General features: G+C 47.7%; 1 protein-coding gene across 9 annotated transcripts in view; it reads left to right on the top strand.

The window, feature by feature from the left end:
- The first annotated feature begins 2,878 nt into the window (after positions 1-2,878).
- CDC14B (cell division cycle 14B) overlaps positions 2,879-16,559 on the top strand; it is a 66,018-nt gene continuing 52,337 nt past the window's right edge. For 7 of the 9 annotated variants that reach the window (XR_011362124.1, XR_011362123.1, XM_069961726.1 and 4 more), the window contains exon 1: positions 6,955-7,384. Coding sequence is in view for 5 of the 9 variants with exons in the window: in XM_069961726.1 (XP_069817827.1) it covers positions 7,237-7,384 (148 nt within the window). In the remaining 4 variants the exon portion in view is untranslated. Of the gene's footprint in view, positions 3,063-6,954; positions 7,385-16,559 lie in introns of those variants that run through there. The other 2 variants (XM_069961731.1, XM_069961732.1) reach the window with 2 other exon arrangements.

Genomic DNA, 16,559 nt, shown 5'->3' on the forward strand with positions numbered 1-16,559 from the left:
CGTATCGGTACGTCCTGAGCTCCGGAGCACACTTCATAGCAAGTGGGGGCCGGCTGCAATCAGTAGCTGGGCCCTCACCGTTAATGACAGGCTGTAGCAATCGCGCTGCAGCGTGTCATTAACACCTTAAACGCCACAACATTTAAGTGTAAGTGACAGGGGCAGTCCCTTGTCACTTACCGATTGGGACCACCGCTGTATTAGACCGCTGGAGGTCTCTTACCTTCCTCCATGAGGTCCAATCGGCTTTCTGCTCATTGAGTCTGCCACAGGCAGGCTCAATGAGCAGAACACCTATTACACTGATCAATGCTATGCCTATGGCAAAGCATTGTACAATGTATGTAATGTAATAACTGTATGTAAAAGTCCTCCAAGGGGACTTAAAATGTGAATAAAAAAAAGTAAAAAACGTTTTTATAAGTACCCCAAAGCCCCTCCCTCAATAAAAGTTAAAATCACCCCCCTTTCCCATTATATAAATAAAACATACAGTATATAAATAAATAAACATATAATATACCGTAGTGTGCGTAATTGTCAGATCTATTAAAATATAATAATCGTCATTGTGGACGGCGAACGGCGTAAACAAAAAAAAAAGAAAAAAGCGCCAGGATTACCAATTTTTTGTTACATTATATATAAAAAAATGTATTAAAAAGTAATCAAAACGTCCGAGCTACACAAATATGAAATGAATAAAAACTAGAGATCATGGTGCAAAAAATGACACCCCATACAGCCCCGTAGGTGAAGAAATAAATACGTTATAAGCGTCACAATAGGCCCATTTTATTAATAATTAATTGCAAAAAAAAAAGGATAACATTAGAGAATCTGTGTAACCCGCATATGGTTGTGTTCGGGCTGATCTATAGAATAATGGTATCATGTCGCTTTTACCATATAGTGCATTATGTAGACAGGAACCCCCAAAAGTTACCATATTCCATTCTTTTTTACGATTTCACCTATTTATATCTTCATAAATAATAATTTTGGGTTTTCATCATACATGTTATGGTAGAATGAAAGACGCCATTACAAAGAACAACTACTCCTTTAAAAAAGCAAGCCCTTACATGGCCCTGTAGATAGAAAACTGAAAGTGCTAAAGCTCTTAGGAGGGGAGGAGGAAACAACGAAAACACAAAAATGAAAAAAATTGCGCGGTCCACTGGGTCATTTTGGGCTTGGTCCTCAAGTTAATATGCAAAAAAAAAAAAAGTTTCCCATTAGCCCTCAATAAATGCTCTGCTGAGGACAAGGGTGCTACACAATTTGCTTTATCTTCTAAGCATCAATAAAAATGTCAGCTATGTTGAGACTGTGTTACACCAAACACAAACAGCAATACAATGTTTATTGGTCATGTGTCTACCCAGTATATGTGGTCATACCTCAACTTTACTGTAAATAGAGTACCACACTTTCCACTATTAAAAAAAAAAAAAAAAAAACATGTAGCCGAGAGGCATTAGTGTCAGGTGCAGGGCTCCTTTCTCTCCTTGTCCGTATTTTACGTTTCTCTCTTTTCTGAGTGTTTGCACTCCTTCTGGTAAGACCCATGTGACCACAATCAGCAGGAGGCACCTGTGCACACATGACTAGTACCTCCTATTTTTCCCATTCTACCTGCAGGAGCAATGGTGAGTGATATGACCATTTTCACACTTGTGTTGTTGGTGGCAGCTTTCTCTGCCGGCGGTGCCTGCTGGGTTTTGGGGGGGGGGGGGGGGGCCCTTGGGGATTGGTCCTGTGACATTGGGGTTGCAGGGCTGTTCTATGGTCTCCCTTACCTGTTTGTGCTCGCTTTGCCGGGTTGGCAGACGCTGACTGACACAGTGGTGAGTCATGTGAACCAGGGGACCTGCACGTGGTACATGAGGCAATATGGTTCAAATTATACACCAACATCCTGGCGTTAGTTTTTAAAGGTAGCCGAGAGGCATTAATGTCAGCCATACGTTTGAGGTGCAGCACTCTTTTCTCTCCTTGTCCGTAAAAAAAAAAACAACATACTGTGCTCTATGCGTTTTTCTGTTTTCCTCATAAAATTCAGAGTCTGATGTATGCAACCAGGGCAAGACTGGAAATAAAATTCAGCCCTGGTATTGGAGAGCACAGCGGCCCACTGTCTGTCGTATGGTATCCTGCCCTACAGGCAGGGCCGTATTTACCACTAGGCACCCGTGGTCCGGTGCCTAGGGCAGCACCTTGCAGGGGGGCAGCACCACGGAGCAGGGGGACAGAAAAAAACTAATTTTTTGGTTTTTATTTTTTTAGTTTCTCTCCTCCCGTTTAGACTTGCCAGTAAATCTGGTGTTTTTTCCAGGGGGGTGGGGGGTTCGGTGGTATTGGTCAGGTCTGGTATCGCCAATAGGTGCATGTAGATAGGGGTGTCCCCAGGTTTAGTGCCTAGGGCAGCAACAGCTGTTAATACAGCCCTGCCTACAGGCTATGGCTGTACCCCTCTTTTCCATAACCAGCCAGGTAGAAAACAAACAGCAGCAACCTAGTAATAAAAAGTAGTACAAAAAAATCTGAAAAAACCTTCACAGTGACAAGCCACCGTCAACACACACGTAAGCCACAATAAATCACACCCCTCAATGTCGAAGACGAAATGTCCCTGGAAAAAATTCAAATCCTGGTAACTATATAACATGCAGTATGTTGTATAGTGTAGAGGTACATGTGTTATACTGTTGTGCTATGTATGGGATATATAATAATTTATGGTGTGCTGCTACTTATCTGGACCTGCTGCACAGTACATTGTGTGTATGTTAAAAACTGGTTGTTAATAAAGCTACTTCAGTAGAATAGTGAGGTCTGGTGAGTGTGGCGACCAACTGCCATGATCACTAGAGATGTAAACAAGTCTTGTGGCGTCTTGTGGTCTCTGAGGGGCAACTTTCTGCCCATTTTTCCTGTCACAGACGCCAAATGGACAGCACAGCATCCCAGTACATCCCAGGGGAACATCTACTAGTGTTACTGGTACACACCGCACACAGGACAGCAGAGAGGGACAGATTGGGAGGAGACAGGTCAAGGTAGGAGGCCATGTAACTAGTTGACATTTATAAGACTGATTTGTACAGGACACAGATGACATTAGTGATGGCGGCCATCAACATCTGTAAGGAAAATACAGTCATCTCCAAGACACAGCAGCCAGAAACCTGTAGTGTTATATGGCTGCCATTCATATCATACATAGCTCTCTTATCTGGACAGATAGGGGGCTGGGAAGGGCACCAGGAGAGTCCACGTTAGGGGCTGGCGTGGCCCTGGGCTGGGAAGGGTTCACGTTATGGGGGCTGGGGTGGACCTGGGCCGGAAAGGGTGCCGGGAGGGTGTGGGCTAGAGGGCCTTGGGCAGGCCTGGGCGTTAGGAGGGTCCGTGTTAGGGAGCTGGGGCAGGCCTGGGCTTGGATCAGTGGTGGGAGGGTCAGCGTTAGGGTGCAGGGGCGGGCCTGGGCTGGGAAGAGCAGCAGGAGGGTCCGCGTTAGAGGGCTGGGGCGGGCCTGGGAAGGGCGCCGGGAGGGTCCGCGTTAGGGGGCTGGGGCGGGCCTGGGTTGGGCGCCGGGAGGATGCGTGTTAGGGGGCTGGGGCGGGCCTGGGCTGGGAAGGGCGGCGGGAGGGTCTGCAATAGGGGGCTGGGGCAGGCCTGAGCTGGAAAGGGCGATGGGAGGGTTGGCATTAGGGAAGGGTGTCAGGAAGGGCTCAGGTTTACAGTTTAAAGGAGTCCTAGGTAGATTTTAGCAAAGGATAGGTAAATTATGGGTTGGGATGTGTAATCGGGTTAGGGTGGAGGGGCTCCCTCATGGTGCCTTCACCTTGACGTGGTGAGGGAGCTTGTGCGCCTTGATGATCCACTGAGCTAAGCTGGTGGGGTAAGTACTCCTGGCGGGGTCACCCATGCCAGACAGGTCAATGGGGAGAGGCCAGACTAAGCAAGGCACCCGAAAGAAAGGGCTGGTATTCTACAAATATTTAAAGGGATTGGCCACTTTATAGTAAAATTGCACAGTGTACAGTATTAGTAACTGTACTCACAACCTTTACTGACAGCAGCTCCCTGTGTACCTCATAGAGCTAAAATTAGACTCTCCTCCTCAAGGCTGTGCTGCCCTGCTCTGTGGTGATTCTGTCCATAAGATGGCCGACATTTAGGAGCATGTGACCATGCCCCGCCCCCAGTGTCCACCACTAAGCCTGTATATGCCTATGGAGGACACTGGGGTGGGGCATTGTCACATGCTCCTCCATGTCGGCCATCTTATGGACAGAGAGACTTAATTGCTATATGGATGCATATGGGTAACCTAAATATTATATAGGGGCACAGAGGGGCCTAATTACTATATGGGGTTACAGACAGGGGCGCCGCAATCATGAGGCGACCTGAATCGTCTGCCTCAGGCGGCGCCACTAGCTGTCACCATGGGGGCGGCATTCAGTGGCAGATTATAATATGAGCGGTTCGGCGGCCGCCCACATTATAATCCGCCACTGACTGTACCATGTACGGGACTGTATTCATAAGCGCCGCGCTGTACTAAATCAGCCGCGCCGTGCTGATACTACAGTGCGGCGCTTATGAATACAGTCCCCCCCGCTCCCAGCATCTCATTACAGATACTGGAAGTCACAGCCGCAGGCGCATGGGGAGATCTGTGATGCGCGCGCTGCCGGGGACAGGACGGGACACCTCCGGCAGCCGCGCATCACCCGGGACAAGACCAGAGAGGCTCGACGGGGGAACGGAGGGCAGGTGAGTTGTGTGCTGTTTTTTGTTTTATCTGCTGTGCAGGGGGGGGGGGGGGGGAGAGGGGGACCATCTATAAGGGAGGGGGGAAAGAGGGGGACGATCTATAAGGGAGGGGGGAAAGAGGGGGACGATCTATAAGGGAGGGGGGAAAGAGGGGGACGATCTATAAGGGGAAACCATCTATAAGGGAGGGGGAGAGGGAAGAGGGGGACTATCTATAGGGGGGAGAAGGGGACCATCTATAAGGGAGGGGGGAAAGAGGGGGACCATCTATAAGGGGGGGGGACGATCTATAAGGGAGGGGGAGAGGGAAGAGGGGGACTATCTATAGGGGGGGGGAAGGGGACCATCTATAAGGGAGGGGGGAAAGAGGGGGACCATCTATAAGGGAGGGGGACGATCTATAAGGGGGGGGGACCATCTATAAGGGAGAGGGAAGAGGGGGACCATCTATAGGGGGGGGGAAGGGGACCATCTATAAGGGAGGGGGGAAAGAGGGGGACCATCTATAAGGGGGGGCCATCTATAAGGGAGGGGGGAAAGAGGGGGACCATCTATAAGGGGGGGCCATCTATAAGGGGGGGGCCATCTATAAGGGAGGGGGAGAGGGAAGAGGGGGACTATCTATAGGGGGGGAAGGGGACCATCTATAAGGGAGGGGGGAAAGAGGGGGACCATCTATAAGGGAGGGGGACGATCTATAAGGGGGGGGGACCATCTATAAGGGAGGGGGAGAGGGAAGAGGGGGACCATCTATAGGGGGGGGGGAAGGGGACCATCTATAAGGGAGGGGGGAAAGAGGGGGACCATCTATAAGGGAGGGGGGAAAGAGGGGGACCATCTATAAGGGGGGGGCCATCTATAATGGAGGGGGGAAAGAGGGGGACCATCTATAAGGGGGGGGACCATCTATAAGGGAGGGGGACCGTCTATAAGGGGGGGGAAGAGGGGGACCATGTATAAGGGGGGGAGGGTGACCATCTATAAGGGAGGGGGAGAGGGAAGAGGGGGACCATCTATAAGGGAGGGGGGAGAGGGGGACCATGTATAAGGGGGGGAGGGGGACCATCTATAAGGGGGGGAAAAGGGGGACCATCTATAAGGGGGGAAGAGGGGGACCATCTCCTAAAAGATCAGCACCCTCCTCTCCTGACATCCTCTGTGCTGCTGGGACTTCTCCTATAGGATTAGCACCCTCCTCTCCTGACATCCTCTGTGCTGCTGGGACCTCTCCTATAGGATTAGCACCCTCATCTCCTGACATCCTCTGTGCTGCTGGGACCTCTCCTATAGGATTAGCCCCCTCCTCTCCTGACATCCTCTGTGCTGCTGGGACCTCTCCTATAAAGTCAGCCCCCTCTTCTCCTGACATCCTCTGTGCAGCAAGGGACCAAACATTATGTTTATTGGGGACAGCAGTGGGGGGGGCAGTAGTGGATTATAATGTGGGCGGATTGACGGGGGGGGGGCGTCATTCTATAGTTCGCCTCGGGCAGCAGAGAGGCTAGAATCACCCCTGGTTACAGAGGGGCTTTACTATATGGATGCACACAGGGCTGTATTAACAGCTGCTGCTGCCCTAGGCACTAAACCTGAAGACGCCCCATCTTCACGCACCTATTGGCGATACCAGACCTGACCAATACCACCATACCCCCCCCCCACCCCCCTGGAAAAGACACCAGATTTATTGGCAAGTCTGAATGGGAGGAGGGAAACTAAAAAAATAAAAACCAAAAAATTAGTTTTTTCTGTCCCCCTGCTCCCTGGTGCTGCCCCCCTGCAAGGTGCTGCCCTAGGCACGGGACCACAGGTGCCTAGTGGTAAATACAGCCCTGGATGCACAGGGGTGGCCTAACTAGTATATAGGGGCACTAAGGGACCTAAAACTACACTTGTGAGACACTGGATATAAGTGCACAGCGTTATTTGTAGCCCACAGAGCCTGTGCAGAGCTGGGATAGCATTTTTTTTATTTCCCCACATATTTTATATATATATTTATATATGTATATATATGTCACAATAAGGAGGCCATTAGGGTTCACTGTAAAATGCGGTGAGGTAAAGTGACCTTGCTGACTCTGAGGTTAGGAGCCGGGCCGATCCCACACCGCTCGGACTCTGCAGATGACATGCACAACAAAGTGACCACGCTGCCTGTGACGTCACCGCCAGGCGACCAATCCGCACACAGCGTGTCACCCGTCCGCCCTCCAGCCCCGGACGGTTGCGCCCTCCCATCTTCATCAGGGGCGGGTATGTGTGTGTGATGCCGGCCACAGACCTTCCATGTACAGCAACCTCAGCAGAATAACAGGCCGGCAGGAGGGGGAGGAGGGAGCGCGGCTGCTGCCTGCTCAGCGCCAGGTAACCGGAGGAGGGGAGTGCTCACCATCCCTCCGCTAACTTATCCCCATTACCGGCTGCCCACTATGTGCCAGCTCTGCAGCCATGAAGAGGAGAACTGAGAAGAGCCCGGGGGGAGCCAGGAGGAGGAACCTGGGCTGGCGGAAGAAAGCCCGAGATGAGCGCTGGGGAGAGGACGGGGCTGAGGAGGCTGCGGAGTCCAGGGAGGAGGACATGTACACCGGGGTGACAGGTGAGTGCGGCCTGCAGATGAATGGCGCCTAGCAACCAATCAGGATGCAGCTTCTATCTGCCGGAGCCTGGATCTGATTGGTTGGCTTTCCCCTTGCAGTGGTTCTCCATGGTCATGTGATTAGAGTGTCTCTGACAGGAATAGGCTGTGGTGTGGCCACAGTTTACCTCACGCCCCATATGTAGTATAGCCATACATGTATCAATATGGTAAACGCCTCACTGCGCCGGCTTCCTGTGTATTGGTGGGGATGGTGTTCTGGTGTCTGTACCACAAACATTCCCTACCTAAAAAAAGAATAAAGTGACATCGTTCCTCTCTACACTGTGCCGCCATCAAGCTCCTATTAAAACCTATGGTTGCTTCATGTCCCACCCCGCAATGTGGGCCGCTGATCAGAGAGAACCCCTGCACCGCACATGGCTGAGGATTTTGCTTGTGCACTTAGGGTGCGTTTACACAGACAGATTTGAAGCCAAAGTTAGGAATAGATTTGAAAAGAGGAGAAATCTCAGTCTTTCCTTTATGACCTGTTCTCTGTTTTTAGTCTGTTCCTGGCTTTGGCTTCAAAGATCTGTCAGATAAATCTCTCTGTGTAAGCACACCATGACTCTAAAGCAACGTTTCGAACCTGTGTCTCTCCAGACGTTGCAAAACTTCAACACCCATTGTCTGGGCATGATAGGGTTGTAGTTTTACAAAAATTGGAGATCCACAGGTTGCAGACCACTTCCCTAAAGAGAATCCTAAGATGACTTGAAGGGGGTCAAAGTGTTCGGGTTCAGCAACGTTCTCCCAACCTAAATGTTCGGCATTTGATTCCCCGCGGCTGCAGAAGTTGGATGCTGCCATAGGCCGTCCTGGAAAGCATGGACACAACCCTAGGCTTGTATCCATGTCTCCCCAGGGCTGCATCCAACTTCTGCAGCCGCGGCGGAATTAAATGACGTACATTCAGTTTGGACCTGAAGTCTGACGGGTCCGCTCAACACTAGTTATCCCCTATTCATAGCTCAGATATCTAGCTAGGGGTCACTGCTGGGATCCCACCAATCCTGAGGCAGCATCTGATTTCCCCCTGAAAGATTGAAGCAGCAGCACACATGGCCTCCGCTCCTTTCACTCTCTCTATAAGACGTCCAAACATCCAACCGATTGGCTTGTTATCCCTTATATACATAAGTCTCCAAACTGCGGCCCTCCAGCTGTTGCAATACTACATTTTCCATCATGCCTGGACAGCCAAATCCAAATCTTTAGCTGTCCAGGTGTGATAAGAGTTGTGGTTTTGCAACAGCTGGAGGGCTGCAGTTTGGAGACCCATGCCTTATAATGTTGTTAGGGGATAACCTTTATTCTAGAGATACCCATCCAGGATGGATTTTCTGCCACTGTTGCGTCGCAGTCACGTCCGTCTGTGAGTTGTGGTACAATCTTATTCCCTCATATGAGTGACGGGATCTTCCTGGCCAAGCTTTGCCCTGTAGCCCCAGCTTTATAGAAACCAGGGCTGTGGAGTCGGAGCTAGTTTTGGCTGGAGTCGGAGTTGGAGTCGGGAAAAAAATGTACCGACTGTGACTCCAGCTTTAAAAAAATCTTTAAACAATTTAGAATTGAGTTTTGATATGAATTTTATAAGTTTTGCTCATCAATATATATTCTTAGCAACATTCTAATAGATCACTGGCCCTATTACATAAGGGTGGTCGGGGAAAAGTTGTCGGTCACTATTTGGCAGTTTGTTTCTGAGCTGGAAGAGTCCATTGTGTGGGGGGAGATCCGTGCGGGGGGGGGGGGGGACGAGGATCTGCCGCGAGTGGCCGCGGGTTGGGGGGGGCGGCGGGGGTTTGACGAGGATCTGCCGCGGGGGGAGGGGGTTGGGGGGGCCGCGGGCAGGGGGCAGGGGAGATGTTGACACCGGGTCGGGGAGGTGCAGTGAGTTGAGGAAGAGGCAGCAGGAGGCCGGGGAAGACCGGGGATCAGCGGCGGAAGGTGGTCCGGGTAAGTAGAACTCCGGACGCTTTCCTGATGTGCATCAGGAAAGCGTCCGGGGCCCGGGCGCTCCCATAGACTTCTATGGGGGCGTCCGGGCCGGATTTCCGGACGAAAATAGGACCGGTTCTAAAAAATCCGGTCCTATTTTCCGGAACGGACACCCTTCCGGAAAATTCCGGAAGGGTGTCCGTGTCCAATGAAAGTCTATGCGTCCGGAAATCCGTCCGGATTTCCTGATAGGAAATCCGGGTGGTTTTTCCGGACATGTGAAGGGGGCCTTATGAAGGAGTAAGCCCCCGCTGTTATCACTCGTGCTAATCCCCCATCCCTGGAATAAATCCAAGGTCAGGGATTATGACTAGAGATGAGGGGCTTCGATTATTTCCTCAATTTTGATTTGTCCAAATCTACATTTTTGGGACTCATTTCGGCCACTTCGTAGTATATAGTAGCAGGGACTCTGCTCCCAGGAAGTTACATAGATTAGTAATTTACTTCTATTTAAAAATCTCAAGTCTTCTAGTATTATCATCTACTGTATGTCCTGCAGAAAATGGTGTTTTCTTTTCTCTCTGCTCTCTGCTGACATCTGTCTGAGCAGTAGCAAATGCCATGGACAGTTCCTGTCTCGGACAGAGGTGGCAGCAGAGACCACTATGTCACACAGAAAAGAAAACACCAGTTCCTGCAAGGCATACAGCAGCTGATAAATATAGGAAGACTTGAAAACTTAGAAGTATTAAAATAGAAGTAAATTACAAGTCTATATAACTTTCCAAAACCAGTTGATTTGAAAGAAAAAGATTTTCGCTGGACAACCCCTTTAAAGACAGGAGCGGAGAGGCCTTGGTGATACGTTTGCTGAGCTGGGATGCTTTGTATCGATCACTATAATGCTGTGAGTTTTGGTCATTACCCACGACCGAGCTGAACATCTTCTGCAGGGTGTGAACGTGCGGCTATTATACAATCCAGACCACGGTGCATGTTATACTCTGGTTTGTATTTTTGGTTGGAAAGAGAGAATCTGCAGGGGGAAATCTTTTTGATTTTCCTATTGGAAATAATCAGCAGAAAATCTTACTTGGCAAATAAAAATCCATTCCTGTGTTGTGTTGGTGGCAAACATGGGGACCATTCTGATGAATGGGACGGTAGCACATGGAAATATAGGGGGAGATTTATCAAACATGGTGTAAAGTGAAACTGGCTCAGTTGCCCCTAGCAACCAATCAGATTCCTCCTTTCATTTTCCAAAGAGTCTGTGAGGAATGAAAGGAGGAATCTGATTGGTTGCTAGGGGCAACTGAGCCAGTTTCACTTTACACCATGTTTGATAAATCTCCCCCAGAGTGAGTGCACACCAGCTTTCTCACATGCCCCCTTCCTGTGCAGCAGCAGGGATTACTCAGTAGGGCAGACTTGTAGCTGACTGCCATTACTCATGTGCTTCTCAGCTGAGATGTGGAAGGAATTTGCTATTTAGCTGGAATAAGATTACTGCAAGCAAGTCCCAGCTCCTTTAAGGTATGTGTGTGCCCTGCACATTACACAGTGCCTGGTGTGCCACTCAGGTGCCAGAGTATACAAACATCAGTGTATAATGATCCATGGGCCCTCCATCCCGCCTGTACACAGCACACTGCCACTATTTACACTAGGATGCATTGTGTGACTTCTTTTACTGCTTTCCAGCGCAAGGACGTGCAATTTCCTACACAGATTCTCACGGATTCTGATTTTCATTCATCAAGCAGGTTTCATCATCATCGTAGTAATAATAATGTTTTCAGGCTCCCCAATAATGCAGACCTTTGGTATTAATGACTTCTTAGATGTTTGTTAAAACTTTAGGGTCACATTAAAAACTTTAATTTTTTTCGTCGAGAAGCGTAAAATGGGTATTTTATCCTAGATCAGGAGTTTCACTTTCTAATGGCAAGTTGTGCTCTTTACTACAAAACCGCATGAATGAAATAGCTTATTCTGCAGGTCAGTATGGTGAGAGACTGGATTAGGTTTTTTTTTCTATCAGCTGATGTCAGAAAGTGATATAGATTTGTAATTTACTTCTGTTTAAAAATCTCCAGTCTTCCAGTACTTATCAGCTGCTGTATGTCCTGCAGGAAGCCGTGTATTAATTTTCAGTCTGACACAGTGCTCTCTGCTGCCCCCTATGTCTGTGGAACTGTCCAGAGCAGTAGCAAATCCCTATAGAAAACCTTTCCTGCTCTGGACAGTTCCTGTCAGGTGCGGAGGTGGCAGCAGAGAGCACTGTGTCAGACTGGAGAGAATACACAGCTTCCTGCAGGACATACAGCAGCTGATATCTACTGGAAGATTTGATCATTTTAAATAGAAGTAAATTACAAACCTGTATATCTTTCTTACACTGGAGTAACCCTTTAAGAGATGTTGGAAACAGTATTTTAGGGTATGTACACATGGTGAACTGCTCTGGACGGCCCCGACAGACAGATTTGCTGACATACACAAGCAGCTTGCACACTTTCCCACAAGATATAGGTGGGCCCTGTAGCTTCAGGCGGGATCTGAGCGGACTTGAAACGGATCGTGACGGAGGCTGGAACCGGGGAGGTGAGTGGACGTCGTCGTCCCCCTCCCCCCCCCCCCCCCCCCCCCCCCCCCTGCTGGAGTACCACTTTAAGCTCCATTTACTTCAATGGAATTGAGTTTCAAAACCCCACCCAAACTGGAGACAACAGTAGGGGGAAAGTGGCCATGTTTTTGTAATGCTGGATTACCCCTTTAAGGCACAAAATGTATGTTGGGGGTAACATAAAAATTTGATTTTAACAATTGGTCATCTAATAATTACACATTCCTCTTAAAGTGTACCACTCAAGAAGTCTGGTGCGGCACGTGTGCAGTCCACTCTCGGCTGTGAGTTCGGGTATACATGGAGAGACCACGCTGGGTAATGCACACAACCCCGGTTGGATCAGAATGTGGGTCCGGTGCAGTACCACAAATAGATTGCAGGCTGCACCGCACACTTTTCAAGTAAAAATGTTTAAATGGATAGTCTTTTCTGCAATGCCATCTTGTGGCCATTCATGAAATTACTACATGTCTGGTTTTTTTTTTTTTTTTTAGCATCTATATTTTCCAAAAGTTAAAGGAGAAGTCCGGCCAAAATTAATTTTTGATATGTTGTAACTTATGAAAAGTTATACAAATTTCTATTGTACATTAATTATGGGAAATGCATATATAGGGCTATTTCCCTTAATTTAGTAGATCAGGAAGTGTTAGAATTCTCTCAGATCCAGTGACGTCACGACGAAAGGTGTAATTCCTATGGAGTCTCCAGCAGAGGGCGCTGTATATGTAGAAGTCTGAGACTTTATTGTGTCTATAGATGTCCATGTAAAGTAGTGTAGTGTACCGTATGCTTTATTGAATGAATAAATCTATGGAATACTTTGGGGAGCAAGGGTACTTGCTCCCCAAAGTATTGCAAAAATGTATTCATTCAATATATTAGGATATCACAGTAAGCCTGCCGATCCGCCGCATTCCCGCCGATCCGGACTATATACACTGAACTACAGCTCCCATCATCTGCTTTATAGTATGAACAGGTGATGGGAGCTGTAGCTGGGTTATGGATATGACTTGCCTGCCGCCACTGATGCCACTGCTTATGCCGCCGGGCGCAGGGGGAGCCGCTCAGTACACAGGAGCGCTCCCCCCTCCTCCTCCTCCTTCTTCTTCCGGGATACCTTCCCCCCCTATACCACTGCTGACTCCCCGCCTGGCCTCCGCTCTCATATACCGGCTCCCGATGCATCGGGAGCCGGTATATGAGAGCGGAGAGCGGCGGCCAGGCGGGGAGTCAGCAGTGGTATAGGGGGGAAGGTATCCCGGAAGGAGGAGCCCAATGTAACTTGTCCATTGGGAACACTATATATGTTATACATGTATAAGAACAACAGAATAAAAACAAGCAGGGAAATAAGGACTCCACTGACATTACTCAGGGTTTTTGTAATTTAGGTATTACTGTTATAAAAAAACCTTTGACATGTCATAGAGACGTGAAAAGTTTTGATCAGTCTGGGTATTAGCGTTCAGACTTGTACTGATTTACCGAAACCGAGCAGGGAGAGGACTGTGCTGCAAAAATGTTTTTGTAACGACAGTGACACTTTAAAGCGAATGTACCATTTCTTAAGTTAAAGGGGTACTCCGGGCTGGGGGGCTTTTTGCGTATGGCCGGGGAGGAGGTGGATGAGGGCAATGACGTCCCCTTACCTCTTCGGTTCCAGCGCCGTGTCCCCGCTTCACGCTGCTTCGGTCCACTAATGCGGGCTTGAGAAGTGACGTTTCAAGCCCGCTCAGCCAGTAAGTGGCAGAGGCCACCAGTATCACCACACCAGCGCCGACAAGGTAGTGAAAAAAGAAAATTAACTTATGAAATGGTACATTCGTTTCAAGGAAAATGTATACAGAACCACCAGAGTAGATAATAAAGAAACACAGAGAAGAGAGAGAGGCAGAAGAGTAAATAAAGTAAGTGCCAAGAGAGTGGAGGGAGAGGATATGAGGTGAAGGATAGAAGAAGAGAGAATAACTAGGAGGGGAGAGGATAGACACAGAGTGAGGGGTTACAGCAAGAATACCTCATAAACAGGAAAGTCTCTAAAAGCCATTCTCCTGTTAATTGTCCGAGGGTACGATCAGCCGATCACTTCACAGAGAAGGATCGTCCCATAGCAGTGCAGTCAAGAATATATTGAAACTCTATATAGGCATACCACTGTCTATAGAATTTATCATGGCTGGGTATGGAGGTAGTCTTGAGTGAAATGTGTTTTGTCTGCCTTGATCTGATATGTATGAGTGTAATGTTGTGTGCTGGTTACTTCATGGAACAGTCAGTATAGTGTACACATGTCTATAGTTATGCCCCTTGCTGCCACTAGGTGGAGTCATTCCCATGAAGAGATTGGGACAGCGGGAATAAACATTGGTGTATTTCCTACTCTTAAAACAGGAAAATGAAGCTGTACAACTTATCAGTAATTCCTATATTACATGAATTTCCGAACGGAGAAGAAAAACTGTTTTATCTGAGAAGGTCGCTAGAGCCCGGAAACACATGCTGCTAAGAACTATGTGCGTGACTGCACAAGAAATCGGCACACCAGATAGGTCTCTGCATTACTGGGTTCAGTACGGTGCTGAGTACAGGTGCCATATTTGTTTTGTAAGATAGTCTATGCAGCATCCACTGGCATATAAAACTTTTCATATAGTTTGGATCTGTCCTGTAAGGAACTGTTATGAATAGCAGGGGTTCTCCTGCTATTCTGTCTGCTCCTGTGTGTGGGCTGTGAAGCTCTCTCCCAGCTGAACTATGAATGTGGATCAGGTGATTTCTGCTCAGCTCAGGACTTGGAGGAAGTTTTGCCATAGCAGTTTCCATTTTTTCGCCTTTTTGGGTCCTCATAGAAACATAGAAGATTGACAGAAAAAGGAAATAAGGATCAGTGATCCCCTAGAGAATCCATCAGTGTGGCATCAGGGATGTCCAGGAGAAGCCATCAGTGTGGCATCAGGGATGTCCAGGAGAAGCCATCAGTGTGGCATCAGGGATGTCCAGGAGAAGCCATCAGTGTGGCATCAGGGATGTCCAGGAGAAGCCATCAGTGTGGCATCAGGGATGTCCTGGAGAAACCATCAGGGAAGTCCAGGAGAAACCATCAGTGTGGCATCAGGGATGTCCAGGAGAAGCCATCTGTGTGGCATCAGGGATGTCCAGGAGAAGCTGTACAACTTATCAGTAATTCCAATATTACATGAATTTCCAAACGGAAAAGAAAAACAGTTTTATCTGATAAAATCGCTAGAGCCCGGAAACACACACTGCTAAGAACTATGTGCGTGAGTGCACAAGAAATCAGCACACCAGATAGGTCTCTGCATTACTGGGTTCAGTACGGTGCTGAGTACAGATGCCATATTTGTTTTGTAAGGTAGTCTATGCAGCAATATTGCAGAATGCATTGGTAGCCAAAAACTGTTTTGAAGACCCATGATTTGTAAATCAATGTAATATTGTATTCTCCAATGCCAGCGCGTGACCCTCACCCCTTAGGAAATGTATGACGGGTGTAAAGTGACATTAGCTGGATGACATTCTGCATGAGCGGCATGTTCAATATGCTGTACAAGTGAGGCTGTCAGGCGAGTTTGTCAGAAGGAAGAAATGATGTGTCAATGTTGTATAAATATTCTATAGATGTCTGCAGCGACTGTGCTGGTATTTGGATTGTATCCAATAAAGAGAAGTAGAAATTTTTCCCTGTGTTTGGATCTGGTCATAAAACTGCAGTAAAAGGTTCTTTGTAAATAATGCCGTATGGTAATTGTCATCTATAACGATCATACATGTATACACACCACCATGTCCCTATATAACCACCTTCCATGTGCTGTGTTAATGCCATTTATTTTGGTTCGTAAGAAAGTGGCGCATGTTTTCAAGCATTTTCAATTATGTTTTTAGAGCCCTTTTTTTTTTTTTTTTTTTTTTTTTTTTTCTTGCTACACCTAAAGCAGACAGGGTGCTTTGCCCTTTTTCACCAACAAAGAGCTCATATGGGCGGTGTCTTCTGAGCTGTCCTTTGAAGCATTTATAAAGGGATTGTGTCATCAGAACATGACTTATTGTTTAAGTGACGTTTTTATGTTAAACATTTTTTTTTCAAGATTTTTTTGGTGTGTTATAATTTTCCATTTTTCTATCTACAGTCATGGCCAAAAGTTTTGAGAATGATACATATATTAATTTTACAAAGTCTACTGCTTCAGTTTTAAAAATGGCAATTTGCATGTATTCCGGAATGTTATAAAGAGTGATCAGCTTAACAGCAATAACTTGCAAAGTCAATATTTGCCTAGAAAATGAACTTTATCCCCCAAAACACATTTCAACATCATTGCAGCCCTGCCTTAAAAGGACCAGCTAACATTGTTTCAGTGATTTCTCCATTAACACAAGTGTGGGTGTTGATGAGGACAGGGCTGGAGATCAATCTGTCATGATTAGGTAAGAATGACACCACTGGACACTTTAAAAGGAGGCTGGTGCTTGGCATCATTGTTTCTCTTCTGTTAACCATGGTTATCGCTAAAGAAACACGTGCAGTCA

This window comes from Dendropsophus ebraccatus, chromosome 3 (genome assembly GCF_027789765.1).
Source record: "Dendropsophus ebraccatus isolate aDenEbr1 chromosome 3, aDenEbr1.pat, whole genome shotgun sequence".
Lineage (NCBI taxonomy): Eukaryota > Metazoa > Chordata > Amphibia > Anura > Hylidae > Dendropsophus > Dendropsophus ebraccatus.